Below are 15,542 nucleotides of genomic sequence, written 5' to 3' on the forward strand. Positions count from 1 at the left end.
AAAAATTTGGCCGACTATGCCATTAAGCACTACCAAATATGAGATAGTGCTCGCACACCTTGCAATAATTTCAATCCAGCTGGACGAGAATCCCAACCTTTACATGATAGCCCACACAAAGCGTCATTAGACTCTACCGTAGGCCTTGCTCATATCGAGCTTAAGAGCGAAATAGCCCCTCATTCTTTCTCGTTTGCGAACAAAGGATTGTAACAACTCATAGGTTGTAATCACATTATCAGAGATTAGACGGCCTGGTATAAAAGAACTTTGAGCCTCGTCAATGCAAACATCAAGCAGCCCCTGAAATCGAAAAGCCAATATTTTTTACACAATTTTAAACATGACATTGCACAAACTTATGGGACGAAATTGAGTCATCTTCGCAGAGAATCCACCCTTGGGATTAAAACAATATGCATATGATTAATTTCCCGAAGATCAAACCAACCATGAATGAGATCGATGCAATAATCAGCAACTTCATCTCCAATCAAAGACTAGAATCGTTGATAAAAGAGCTCTCCAAGGCCATCCTCACCAGATGCCTTGATAGGGCTCATCGATTTAACTGCCTCTATCACATATACTTTTGTAAAGTTTTTCAAGAGTCCTTCATTCATCTCATGAGTAATCCACTGTCTTACCCTAGACAATAAATTTTCATCAATGGTGGAGGAAGAGAAAGTAAATATATCCATAAAATAGCATCTACCACTTGCTCCAAACCCATCTTATCTTCAACAACGATCCCATTATCATCCTCTAACTAATGGATTTTGTTACGACGTTTTCTGTGCGAAGCGAGTCGATGAAAAAATGAAGTATTATTGTCCCCGTTTTTTTAACCAATTCACTCTAGCTCTTTGTTCCTAGTATAATTCTGCCTTGTATGCTTTTAAATTGAGTTGAAGCTTAGTATCCAGAATTTCCCCAATAACATCATCTGTGGGCTCAAGCTCAACAAGAGATTCAAATCGGTTTTCCAAATCCCTCCCTGTGTAATATTTCTGTCGACAAATCTCTTCAAACCATCTCTCCAAACCAAGGATAACATGATTTAATTTAGCAGGGACTAAACCATTAACCTCCTCCCATAACCGGCGAACCTCATGTTTAGAAGTCTCCTCAAGAAGCCATGTTGATTCAAATTTAAAGTGCCATCTTCTCGGTATTTATCCAGCAATATTCGACTCCAATAGAAGGGGATAGTGATCAGAAAATCATGTTGAAGGTGGGACAAACGATAATTGGGGAAGGATTGATTCCACTAATCATTAACCAATCATCTATCAAGTCTCCCACGTATAATGGTCGCAACATGCCGACCTTTTTCCCAATGTATCAGGACTAGAAAAACCCATATCAACCAAACCACAATCAGACAATGTTACATGAAAATTATTCATCCGTCGCTCACTACGGATCAAACCACCCTTTTTTTCATGAGAGTACAATATCTCGTTAAAATCCCCAATAACAATCAGGCATATCATTAAGCTGATGTAACAAATTCCATGAACCCAATCGTCGAGATTCTTCAGGCGCTCCATAAAATCCTGTACATCTCCAAGTTAAATTTTCAGAACTCTCACAAATAAGAACATCGATATGTGAACCAGAAAATGAACGAAGCATCACCTCGTACGAAGCTCGCTAGGCCAAACACAAACCAGCTCTAGTTTCAAGTGCATCAACATCCACACCATGTACAAAACCACATGATAGTCGAGCCTTTTTCATCCGAAACTTTTGAATTTTTGTCTCCATAAAAAATACCACAGCGGGGTTAATGTCTCTCAGCATGTGCCGGAGATAACGAATTACCCTGGGTAGCCCCAACCCCCAGACATTCTAACTAAGGAGTTTCATTATGACCGGCTGGCCTTATCCTTCAGGCCTGCCGATATAACTGACTTGTTACTGTAAGATACATTCTCCTTACTCGCATCCAAACCAACAGGATTACCTCGCTGACACTTTGCCCCATCATGTTTAACCAGAGGACGATCATCCTCAGCTGCCACCATAACAACATCAGAAGGATCTATGGACATATAACCAGATGGAAAAAGAATAGAGCTACCACGTGAATCACCAGCACCAACCTATCTACTTTCCTCCCGTAACCAAGGGCTAGGAGTATACAAACGACACATGGGCGGAGCTCGAAGGGAGACATCTTATTGCATCTCCAATTCCTATTTGGGATGTAGAATAGTAAGGGGCAAAAACCTTCATCGTGGCCAAGCTTCCCATACAGAACGTAGAAAACCCAAAGCTTTTCGTATTGAAAAGTTGCATAAGTTGATCCACCACTAGGCAATGCAATCTTCTTTTTCCGTTTCAGTGGCTTCCTGATATCAACATTAACTTGAATACAGAGACAACCTTTATAACCAAGGGAGATTGCAGTAGCATCAAATTCAATATAAGAACAACAAAGTTCCCTAGTTGTTTTGCAACCTGCTCAGATATAAAACCCACAGGAAGATCATTCACCAGGACCCAAAATGCTATCATATTCAACGCCACTGTCTTTGGATCCTCATCCTTCTGAATCCTATGAAAAATCAATATGTGAGAGTTAAAATACCAATGTCCATCATTCCAGATTTGATCAGCGTCCACTTCATGATACATTCTGAATAAATAACGTCCCTCCTCTAATTCAGAAATCGAGATACCACCAATAGGATGCCAGACGTTTTCCAACATCGTCTTCATCGCTGAAAATTGATGCTGCCTGAAGAGATAAACCTACCAACAAAACAGTTATCGAAAGAAACCAGCGGAACGCTACCAGATTTCTCTAATAGAAGAATTTCATCTTCCTCTTCTCCCAGAGATAAACTATTCAACTCGTGCTCTAAATCCCCCATGTAGATTCACGCAAAACAAAACAGTCCAAACCAACGCAAACCACAAAGGAAAATAGAAAAACCACGTTGGTGGTAGAAACCCTAATACTGGGTAAACTCTAACTTTCAAAACATTTAAAAGGGAAAAATGCATATTTCATATAATCATATTTTAAAAAATAATACTAAAATATTAATAAAATTAAATAAAAATCAATTTTATAATTGAAAATACATATTTTTAAAAAAATTAAATTATAATAAAATAAATTTATTCATGAAATGCTATCTACTTTTTTTTAAACAATTCTAAACCAGGCCCAATAGGCCCACACCGGTTTGACAATTGACATCTAACATGTTATTTGGATTAAATCCGCAAAAACACAAATAAAAAACATCTGCTCTCTTCAATTTTGACTGCTTAATTTAAACCTACAGGAATTACCCTTAAGAAAACATCATTTTCTAACTCCAGACTAGAAACCAGAAAGCGCAAGTGAATCAGAATCCGATTCAATCAAACAAGAAGAGATTAGCGGTATCCCGGCAGCTAAACCGGACGACTGTCAACCGTTTCCTTCTCGTTTATGCTTTAGGGGTTGAGGTCCCCAACGCCGTGGCGAAAACACAACAAAGCAGAAGCTGGTCAACCTGTCTTTGCAAATTGGATGGATAAATTAAAGTCCGATTCTCCCCTCTCCCGTCGCATCGTTCTATCATTTTTAGATTTCCTCGACTCAGGTATTATATCTCTTTCTTTATCTCCTACGACGTTTGATTTTGTTCACTAATTTTTGCTCATTCAATTAGGTTAACTTATTATAGTTTGTCACTAATTTCTTCTCTTCTTTTTGCATTATTTTAAATGAATTTTCTTTTGCATTGTTCTTTATTCGCTATGATGCGAAAGCGGATTTAGCTCATTTGCTGATTGATTTCGGCTTCTGCAAAGCGCGATTACTTAATTATTCTGAAAATTTTGGGTTTGTAATTGTAAAATCTGAGTTGAAGTAAAGCTTTCTTAGTTACTTGGAATTTGATAGGGCTAGAAAGTAAAGTAGTGTGTGAATAATTGAGTTTTGTCGTTCGACAATTCAGTGTAGACAGAAATAAATAGTGATATTATGTGATTGTTACATTTCAATAAAATTCGAGAGTGCAGCATTATACCATAGAACGTTACTATTGGACAAGACACAGAATTTGGTCGATCTTTAAATTGTTAGGCAAAATAAAGTGTTGTAAACATGCAAAACGTTGTCTTAGGAGCTGCAACCTCGTTGGTTAGTAAGAAAACAAGTGGACTGGTTTTTGTGTGCATCCTCTTTAAGATTGACCGTGAGAAGGTGCTCTTGCAATGCATGACTGGTATTCTTTTTGGTAAATGGAAAACTTTAATAGCATTTGATATCATCAAATTTTACTGGTTGCTTGCACCCTCTAATTCGATATAGTTTGCCTTTTTCTTTCAACTAATTTATTTTACTTTTTTTTTGGGTGGGGTGCATGTTTCTAGATCTTCATATTGTTTAGAATGTCAGTTACTATTGCTAATTCCTGTAGACCCAATAATCATTTTTACTTTAAAACGTTCCTCTGTTCTCTGTGGCTTAAGCCTCTTCCACCAATTTCATTGTCATATGCTTTTTAATTTAGTGTGTTTTTCTTCTTGTTAAATCATTTTTAATAATTGTCCTGTTTCTATAAAATAGTTGAACCTGCCCTGGGGGTTGATCTTGAAGGCCTTGAAGTTGCTAGGGAATGTTTAGTGGAAGTGTTTAAACTCAACTCAGCTTCTATAAATGATGCAAAACCTGATGTATTAATTGACATATCAGTTCTTTGGATGCAAGTGAGGATAAGGAAGTTAAATCAGATCTAAGTCACAGGGGGGCTTCTGATAATGTTACTGCTTCACCTTCTACTACCCATGATTTTGTAAGTGCTAATTCCTGGGTGGCATGAAAGCTGGTGTTTTATGATAACTCGTTTTTCTTGTAAAATTTACTTGAAGAATATCTGGCTTCGGAATCTGATTGAGGCATGAGTATGTCCTCTAAAATTTAATATGGAAATTTTATCTACAGATGATTCTCTTTCCTAGTTTCCTTATCATTAAATGGATGCCGTTTGGTATCCTGTTTCTGTCAGGGACATTTTTTATCTTGTAGCACTTATTTTGTTTCTTGTCATGTATTTGGACGTCATGTTTTCCTCTAGTTCTTACTCATATGTTTGGTGTCTTGATTTTGATGAATTAGGGGGATAGTTGGACTAAAGAACCTCCATCTACAGGTATGCAATGATATCTTTCTTAATAATTTCCCACTTTGGAGTTCTAATAATTGGATTGAAATCTTTCACCTTTATGTTATGTATTTCAATGCTTTTAGGTTATACAAATATTTCAAATTTGACACCACCAGTGTAACTTGCAGGAGTCTCTAAGGATGAACTCTTTGGGCAATTCTTCGCTGCACTAGAGAAAATTCATTTTCTTAAAGCCATGTCCGATGGGAATGATGATCCTGCTCAACTGGAGAAAGCAACTCGTTTATTTGAAGATGCTGTAAATGTATGTTTTCCTCTGCTGTATATTAAACCTGTCGCACTAGATGGATGGATAGTTAGCACTGATTTACGGTTAGTGTTACTTAAATTAATTGTTACAATGTGAAGGTTCTTTTTGAGATATCTTCATATTTGCCCTTTGGATTCGGGATAAGTGTTAGATTGTACATGTTTCTTTGAAGTAGTTTCTTCATTGTGTATCCATAATTTGACTATGTCATTGCACCCAGAAAGCAGGCTAGCTGAATTACCTGATTCGGGTCACTTTAGAGGATTTTCTGACTCTCATTTTTAATAGAGAAGGTCAGAAGAAATATTCTCCGACACTGAATTAAATAGCTGAATCAAGGGTAAGATATTGAACAATAAAATTTCTTTTCTATCCTTGTAGAAAGTTGACTGAAATTTAGAGTGTAGGGAAATTCTGTAAATGGGTCTTTATTGAATAAAGTACTGGTTTCCAAGGATAGCCAAGTAGATGGAGTATAATGGTCAACAATGTTTCACCGGGCCATGGATTTATTTATCAGTAATGATCCTTGTTGTAAATGAGCTATTATAGTATGAAAATCTGTGGTGGATTCCTTCTGATTATTTAGTTAAAACCAATCATGTTGAGCTTCATTATTGACCTCGCAGAACTATATGAGCAAACTCTTATAATTTATTTCCTAACTTGATATCTGGGGCAAGAGCAGATAACATCTTCTTTATTTCCTCCTCTTGATTAAAGTAACATGTTCCTTTGCAAATTGGCCATCCTCTAAAGTCTTACACTTACAAACTTCAGTTTCAGTTATCTCTTATATTAAGAAACATATAAATGCATTTTTATTATCATCATATAGATACATGGCTCATGAAATTGAAAGAGTGAAATCACATTTCCAGATTGAAGCTCCTGAAATAAGAATCCTTGATCAAGTGGCTTGTTATATTTGGATGGAGAGCTAGGTTAGTAGACCAGCCTTAAAATTATGGTAATGACTGATGTGATTGGAGAACTAAGTTAGTTAATAGTTACAGGTTACAAGATTAGTCGGTTGCATGGCATCCAACTGGATTTTGGCATTTGTAATCTCTGTGATTTTTCCGTGTAGGAATGTGATTATGAGGAAGGGTATTAATGTTGCTTGGATTATCAATATCTTTTCTTTTAATGTGATTATGAGGAAGGGTATTAATGTTGTTTGGATTCTCAATATCTTTTCTTTTAAGTGCATTGAACTAGTTAGGACGTTGGTATCCTCCAGTGATATTGAAACTCATGTTGCTTTCACATCATTAAATCAAGACTGTTTGGGACTTGATCTCCATTATATACTCTGTTAGTTTAGATAACTTCTTGCAACTTATGGCTATTCTCATATTCTCATTATATACTTCTACTTTTACTTTCTAAAGATATTTTAATTCTGCCACATTAGGAGATGGAAAGATCTGGTTGTCAGGCATTTGACTGCAAAAACCTGGCTGACACATTCAAATGTCAAGGTAATAAAAATTTGTGTGCTTTTTGTATTGTTGACAATTAGCGTTTTAAATCTGTAACCTTATTTTATGGGATCATTGTTTGGAGGGATGGAGAAAGTTTTGTTATCTTTCTTTGTCTAAATTGTGTGTGCTTTATCTGTTGATAAAATAGATGTTGTAGAAGCAGACCCAAGCAGATTAGCTCACTTGAAATCCAATTCATCCAGCACATTTTTTTACTTGGTGACTTAACCGCTGTATATCCTTGTTGAACAAAATGTGGAAAACATGAACTTGAAAGACTCGTCAAACCTGCCAGGCCAATATTAGACAGGTCCTTCCTGAATTGACTCTAAATGAACCAAACCTAAAGTCACATAGGAATCCAATACCTGAATTTTTTTAATAATAACTATTGCTTGAGAAGTGTAAATATGCTAACCATATGTGTTGTTTTAGTAGCATAATTTTATAAATATCTTGCAGTGTTTATTCTCTTTAAAAGCGGCTCTTAATTTATATAGTCTTTGCTTTCAGGTAACGGGGCCATGCAATCAAAGCTATACTCTGATGCAATAGAGTTGTATTCTATTGCTGTTTCTCTTTGCAATGATAATGCAGTATATTATTGTAATCGGTACAACAATAATTTGCTCATGCTGATAATTTGATATATATATCTGTTCAATTTACAATTTTTATATTTTTCGAGTTAGGTTGTAAATGCATGTGTTAATGTAGGGAATGGAAGGGAAAAGAATATAATGAATTCAATGATGGATATTTTGGGAAATAATATTAGACCTATGGTGGCTAATTTTTTCTTACCAAAAGATGGAAAGTCCTTATCAGCATAAGCCACATTATTATTGCACTATTAGGTCATACTGTTGGTTTCATTGAACACAGCAAAAGCATTTAGCCTTTGACTGCTAGGAATAGTAAACTTGTTTTTTCTGTTCATCATGTCTCAATAATATTAGGATTTAGAAATTTGGTTCTTGTTAACCTTTGGTTTATAGTAACTTTTAGATATGGTGCATATTTCTTGCATTTGATTGCAGTAAATTTTGATATTTTCATGCATCTTCATGTTACCGTAATTTCTAATTGAACCATGATGCATGTTTCTCAGGGCTGCTGCTTACACTCAAATTCACAAGTATAGTGAAGCTATTAGAGACTGTCTTAAATCCATTGAAATTGATCCGAATTACAGCAAGGCATACAGTCGTCTTGGTTTAGCATATTATGCTCAAGGCAACTATGCTGATGCTATTGAGAAAGGATTTAAGAAAGGTTGTTGAGAAATTATTTCTGAACTATACATGATTACTGTTATGGACATATTCAAATATATGATATCATTTCTAAGCATTTATCTCTTGGTTTGGATTGTTTTATTACATTCACATTTTAAGATAGCTTCCTCATTTTCTTAAAGTCCTTTTATTTCCTTCCCCGTATCAATCACAGAATTGATGGTTGCCAATTCTTTATGCTGTCAAACATGGTAGTTTCTAATCTTTAATTTTTCCTCTTTCATCTGACCTGTGCAGCCTTACAACTGGATCCAAACAATGAATCTGTGAAAGAAATATTAAGGTAGGTTTCAGTGTTCCTTTTCTTACATTGATATTGCGATCTTGACATTATGGTTTTGATATACAGGTTGCTGAGCAGAAATTGAAAGATGAACAGCAGAGAGCTGAAAGGGATCGGGTAATATGAACTATCAGTTTCTTGTAAATAACTCACAATAATATTCATTATCAGTTTACCACCTTACAATTTGGCACTAAAAGACGGTGGATATGACTTTCTCAAGCCCCTTGATAATGCGACCCCATTTTGTTTACTCAGTTATTCTCAATAAATTTTGCTTGAAGGAATGTTATTCTGAAATTATTTCTCGTGTTTCTCCATATTCATATGTATCCCTTCCCTTTCTGAAGAGATCATATTGAGGTTTTCATCGAAATGTCTCATTTTCTTTCCATCTTTTAATACACATCTTGCAGGGTTCTAGTTCCAGTCAAAATAATCAAGGATCTAATGACCAATCAACTGGATCAAGGAGTCATAGCGGATCAACTCCTTTTACAATGCCTTTCGACCCTAGTTCCCTTCCGACGGACATTGCGAGCATGCTCATGAATATGGCTGCAAGTGCATATCAGGGACAACCATCTCAAAACAGGCAGGGTGGAGATGTCAACATGAATGAAGGATTGGAAGAACCTGGAATAAGAATAGGTGGGAACTTCAACATGAATTTCGGTGAGCAAATGCAAATACCAGAAGAGTTAACTGGCGCTTTCAGATCAGTGATGGATATGTTCTCAGGGACACCACCGCATGGAAACAACCAGGACAGAAATGGGGAATCGGGTTCAAACTAAACTACTATACAAACATGTTACCCCATTGTTTTCAACTTCTAATGGTCCGTGCTTTCGATTTTAACCATTTTTGGCAAGTTACGAAGGGTACTCTTGGTAGTTGAGAAAATATATTAAACTTCTCTTATTGTTATTGTAGAAAGTAGAGATCCAAATCACTGATTTTGTAATTCGTTGCTGAAGGATTGAACTATTCAGGTTATTGCTTGGGTCATAGAGTGTTTCATTGTTTTTTATTGTGGGTTGTAGTCCCTGGATGCTCATGTCATGGGTTATATTACCTGTTACTTTTCCAATTCTATATAAGATGGATTCACGTACATTGGTGTAAAATTAAGATTAATATTCTAATAATTTACTATTTACTTAATTATCAATATAATGTAGGGCAAACTAAGTCGTTAGTCATCCAACTACTATAGTTTAAAGTAGTGTATAACTTGATTTTTTTTTATCAATTTAATTCTTAATTTTTTTGGTCTGTTTTATCTTGATTTCGGCATAATCATTAAATCTCAAAATCTCCAAATGAAATAAAAACAGTAATAACCATTAAATCCCAAAATTGCTGGATGAAAGAAGAACAGTAATAGTTTATGCATCACATGCCTTAATTTGTGTGCTGAAAATTCCAAGTCGTGTGCAATTTTGAACTTTGAAGAACACACCCGGAGAGAAAGAACGAAAGAAAACGGTGAAAAAAATGTTTAAGTTCATTTTTGTGGAAAGAACTCAGGAGCTTGCATAAACTTTATGAAAGCCTGACAGCTTGGGGTTTGAAATCCCAACAATGGAAAAGTTAGGGAAAAAAAGAAGAAGAATCAAGGCTTTGAATTTGCATGTTGTTTGATGCATAAAAGAAAGATATGGTACTCATAATTACATCGAGCATACCCTTTGTGTGTCTCTAATTGAGATGGCGAACAGTGACAGGGAGAATCAAGCCTTCTCACTCCGACCTTTCGAATGTCGCTTTTATAATGCAGGCTGCCAAGAAGTCACGGTTGGAGAAGTTCGAGATTCTTGCAAAAATCAATTTGGTTTGTACTCTGCCCTTGTCACTGCAGCGCTCAAGATCAAGAAAGAGGCCATTAGAAGAGCTTTCTCTAAAGACCTGCCCAAAATATACACGTTAGAACCCAGATTTCAACATTCCTTTTTTTTTATATGTATATGATTTTATTTGTTTTAGTTTTCCATTGCAGTTTATGTTTAAATTCTAAACAAGCTACAACAAAACACACATGTTTTTGCTTTGTGTGCCATTACGCAGGATCGTTAGATCCAAATCTTTTTTGTCAGGTTCCGCATGTTTATATCTTCGCTTATAACAGTCTCAAAGAATGTTTCCTTCTTCATAGAACTGAGCATTGATTTATCTGTGTTTTTGTTACTTTGCATGTGCAGAGTATAATATTCTTGTTATCCATGCTACTCGAACTTACCGCGGGAAGTGTGCTTCGGAAAACTCTGAACTGGATAGACATCAATAAGATGGGCTCATGTTGTCAAAGTTCAGTGGTAAACTAGGGCCTAAAATGTAACAAATCCTCCTGTCATCTCTTGACTATTGAAAATAGCATCGACAATCCCTTTCCTTACCTGTTGCAATGAAGAGAATTGTGAGTTCGTTCAGATAAGATAAAAACTGATGTTTTCTGGCAAAAATGAGTAGTCAAAAACCGAAATATACTGCTCGTCGGGAAATCCTATGTCATCAGTTCATTATTGAGAAGAGATACAGAGAGACAAACAATATGAAAAACAAGTTGAAAAGTTTGTCACCGAGAAGTGAAATTAAAACTAGCATTAGCATGAACATCATTTTATCCACATTTGACATTCCAAAGCAAAAAAAAATGAACACTATTTAGGCAGCTCTTGGAGAGCAAGGGAACCGTTCATACAATATGAAGGAGCTACTGACGTATGTAGCATAGCATGCTACATCAAACAATTCTCATTTTCTGCATAAGGAACCGTCACTCGAATTCAAAAGGCAGATAATTTCTACGACATAGATGATTCCCAAAACAACAGGGAATTGTGATAGAGACAAAGAATCACAATAAAAGGAACTGGTCAGACAAAAAACCGAACCGAGGGTATCATCAGAGGATGCGCTTCAACAAAAGGTACCCCGTCCAACATATATATTTAAAAACTATCACTGGAATTTGTGACCTCGTGAAAATGGATGATCGGTGGGTATGCAACCAACAACAGCGACAGAGGTAACGGCCACTGGCAACTGTGACAGCAACAAAAGCGACCGACAAAAGAGTTGGATGATTTGGGTTTAGGAACATTGAGGGTCGTTTAACGATGACATGTGTCTATTAACGGTTTTTTTAACAGTCGGTACTGCATGAACACTTAAAAGTGAACATTGAGGGTCAGCAAGTCTGGAGAAGTATTATTCTAGAAAGAGAGATTTATAATTTAGAGGAAAATATGTGAGGAAGGAGTCGATGCCCAAACCTTTATGTTATCACTATTTCTTCTTTTGAACCATAATGTTCCATCAAATAAAATAAAATATACCTGTAATTTTAAAAGTCTTCAAAGCTTTTAAAAAAAAAAATTAAACTGTATTATTAAGATCTGTCACTGCTACACTTACCTTTGAATACAAAGGGACATCTAAAGTTTGCTCGGTATGTGATGATGCTCATAAGAATACTTGCCCAACCCACATTGGGAACCTAACAGCCCCTTCTTCTTCCCCATGTGACTGTGACTCACTCCCTATTGCTTTTCATTGTTTCCCTTTCACCTTTTCTTAAACTCTCTCACGGACACCTTCAAAACTCAAATCAACCTCTTCTTTTTCTTATGATTTTTAGCCCTCATTTAAGACATTTCATTTTCAAAAGCATTTACTTTTGTACAAATGCAGGGGGACAGAATAACATGCCCATGGGATATAATTATTGGGTGGGAATTGATGTAAACTCTTAACAAATCATGATTGTACTTGGAACGTATATATTTAAATGGTGATATGTATTTTTGATAAATTTTAAATTTAATTTTAATTATATTTAGAGGAACGTGAAGGAACAACTTAACAAACCGATCAAATATGTTTGTTCTAAATGTTGGTACTTTCATGCTCGGAATTATTGGATGTAATTATAATATAACGTTAGTATGTTTATTTAACTATCAATAAACAATTCAAATCTTTTCCTTGTTAGGCCGCTATCAATAAACAATTCAAATTCCCTGAATTATGGTTATTTGGAAAAGGGTAAATTACATGAAATGGTCATTAAAGTACGAGTACATTTCTTTTTTAATATTGAAGTTTCAAAAATAATGAAATAATCACTAATATTATCGTTTTATAACAAACCGGTTACTCGATCCTTTACTCAATGAATAGGAAATATGATTGAAATGTTACAAAACAATAACGTTAGTGATCGTTTCATTACTTTTGAAATTTCAATGTTGAAAAAAGGAATTTAATCATACTTCAATGATTATTTATGCAGTTTATTCATGTCTTGCACGGCCAAAGAATGCCAAATAAGTCGGTCTAACATGCCACATCAGTACTTTGTTGTTGGGATAACGGTTGTTAAAGGCAGAGTGACCAATTTGTTATAAAACAATAATTTTAGTAATTGTTTTATTGTTTTTAATATATATTTTCTAATAATTTGTATTTTAAAGATTTTATATTTATACAACATTTAATAATAAGTCAAATAAATTTTAATATTTCTATATGAATTAGCAATATTCATTTACTCTTCTGAGTTGTTGACTCGGAACTCAAATTTTATTGTGTTTTCATAATTCTCTACCCACATTCTCCGCAATATAAGGTATCAGAACAGCAATCCAAGGACTCATTGTAGTTTGTCTTGTAAGAGTTCACATTTGCTTCTCTTGTTTTCCAGTACAATCGCCATAGCCACCATATTATTATGATGAATGGGTATAGGGAAGACGATTCATACTGCTATTTCCATCCTAAACAAGTGGTCATCGGGGTTTGCCCTTTGTGCTTAAACGACAGGCTTCTTATCTTAGCTTCAAAGCAAGGCGGCCACTCTTCATCTTCATCGTCGTCCACCAGAGGCAGCCATAGATTTCTTCAAAAGAAACCACATATTCACCTCCCCAAGATCTTTGCTTTAGGCCCACTTCCCCATCGCCGTGAGCTCAAGCAACGGAAATCTCAAGATTTTGATGACCATGATGCTTCAACCAGTCAAGAAGGTAAACAGTAAACACCCTTTTCAATTTCAGTTTCAGATCCCTCTCCCTCTCTCTCTTTTTTTCTTTCTTTCTTGAATATCCATCACATGCATGCACATGTCTCTTCGTATGCAGAATTATTGTTTGTGTAAATGACATAAGTGTGGTCAAAGTATGGCAAAACTGGAAAACCAAGAATCTTATCCTGTTTTTTTCAGTTTCCTCTGCAACTTTTCCCCTGCATGAAAATATTCGTGTGTGTTTTCATGGAAATATATGTTTGGCTAGCAAAAAGTCATTTGAATTCTGCATATAATTTATGCAAATTCATCTAATCTTCCACAAAAAATGGACCCCTTGAATGTCCATTCCATTTGGTAAAACTTGCCTTTCCTTTACATTCTTTTTCGGGCTACAAGTTGGCCTCACCATTAATGCAGCTAATTAACCAGTTACAAATCTTGTGGATGTACTAAATTACATATCTTCCAAGTTACTTTGATATATTCTGAGGATCCTTTAACATACAATAAACTTTTCCATGTTATAGAACTGTGCTTTGATTTATTGTAATCTTCTTCCTTTTCTTTCTGCAGACTCCTTTATCTCAATCAAGTTTGAAGAGAATGGTGTTAGTTCATGGGAAAAAGGCAAAGTTTCAAAGGTTTCACTTGAGAATTGCAGCATGTCGTGGAACCCCACGTTGGACAAAGGACTAAAAGAGGGCAATAAGAGTGTGATCGAGCATCCGAAACCAGGTGGCTCGCTCCGGTGGCGAAAGCGGATGGGCCACTTGTTTCAGCTCGTAAGGTGGAAGAGGTCCACCAACAAGGCTGAGGGAGTCAAGGCCATGAAGAAAAGCTGGATAATAAGGACTCTCACGAAGAGAACCTAATAATAACATACTTTTTTTTTCCTGTATAGAAAATGATAGTAAGTTGAGCTTTCCTCTACCATTGCCAAATTGTGTGTGAAAATGATTTTGGGTTAAAAAGTACATCGGCTTCTTCTTGTATTGTATTATTATTTCTGATAAAACAGAACAAGATATGGTGGTTCAACTTGTCTTGTTGTTGTCTAATTACTGAGTTTATATTCTATGGCGTCATCAAATCCATGGACTTCGAGAATTTATAGAATTTTATGGTTCAAAATCCGACATTAATTAAAAGACGGATCATGTGGAAAATTAATTGAAAGGACCCTGAAAATCTAGCAATCCACCGGAAACCCAAATACAGAACCTGGTAAGAACAATAAAAGGGAATCAACTTTAGTTTGTTTTAGTTGTAAGATAAAGAAAAAGAAGGGTTCGGTCTTCCTTTCATTTGCGCAAGCTATCTTCAAAGTCAAACTAACTTTAAAAAGATACATTGTTTTGTTACACCTTTCATAAAGGCTGTCATTTCTATCCAATGTGACCAAAGTATTGGTAAACCATACAGACATTCAAGACTTTGGACAACTTCTGGGTAGGCCTCTTCCCCAACCATACTTTCAATGGTCCACATTACCATATCTTTGTCTAAGTGATAAAGTTCCCCCCCCCCCACCAAAATATCATAGTGGGGAAGGTAGAAGGAATGAAGGGAAATTGTTTCCCAAACCAAATGAATTGTTCTTAATCTCAATATCCTTATTCTTATATCAGTGTTCTAGATTTTGATGAGAACAGATGAGTTGTGATGACTGTAGATGGTTTATTTCTTATAATTTGAGTGGAGAGTCGTAGTTGATGATGAAACGACAAAAGAGGTTGTTGAAGAAGGTTAGAGATGCTTTCTCTTAATCTTGAACGAAAAGATTTATATTGACTCTTAGTGTTGATGTCAGACATAGAGTTATTATGATTACTCATAGATTAACAAATTAAGTAGATACAATCATTTGAAAATAGATTTGATTATGATAAACAACGTGAATCCGTCAAAAGTCATATCTTATAACTTTTCGAGGTATAAGGCTCCAAAGATTCTCTGTCTAAAGATAATTTTCCTGAATTTCCCAAAAGTTTGGAGGC

The 15,542-nt window shown here is 35.6% G+C and overlaps 1 protein-coding gene and 1 pseudogene across 1 annotated transcript; both read left to right on the forward strand.

Annotated features, from left to right (window-relative positions):
• Positions 1 to 3,261: 3,261 nt before the first annotated feature.
• LOC120130045 lies at positions 3,262 to 9,530 on the forward strand (annotated as a pseudogene).
• Positions 9,531 to 13,154: 3,624 nt separating this feature from the next.
• LOC120130044 lies at positions 13,155 to 14,511 on the forward strand. The gene is made up of 2 exons (XM_039147393.1): positions 13,155 to 13,543; positions 14,119 to 14,511. Exons 1-2 carry the CDS (start codon positions 13,249 to 13,251, stop codon positions 14,415 to 14,417), a joined length of 594 nt encoding a protein of 197 aa, XP_039003324.1. The 5' UTR covers positions 13,155 to 13,248; the 3' UTR covers positions 14,418 to 14,511.
• Positions 14,512 to 15,542: the final 1,031 nt, after the last annotated feature.

This window comes from Hibiscus syriacus, unplaced genomic scaffold (assembly GCF_006381635.1).
Source record: "Hibiscus syriacus cultivar Baekdansim isolate YM2019G1 unplaced genomic scaffold, ASM638163v2 tig00110505_pilon, whole genome shotgun sequence".
Classification (NCBI taxonomy): Eukaryota; Viridiplantae; Streptophyta; class Magnoliopsida; order Malvales; family Malvaceae; genus Hibiscus; species Hibiscus syriacus.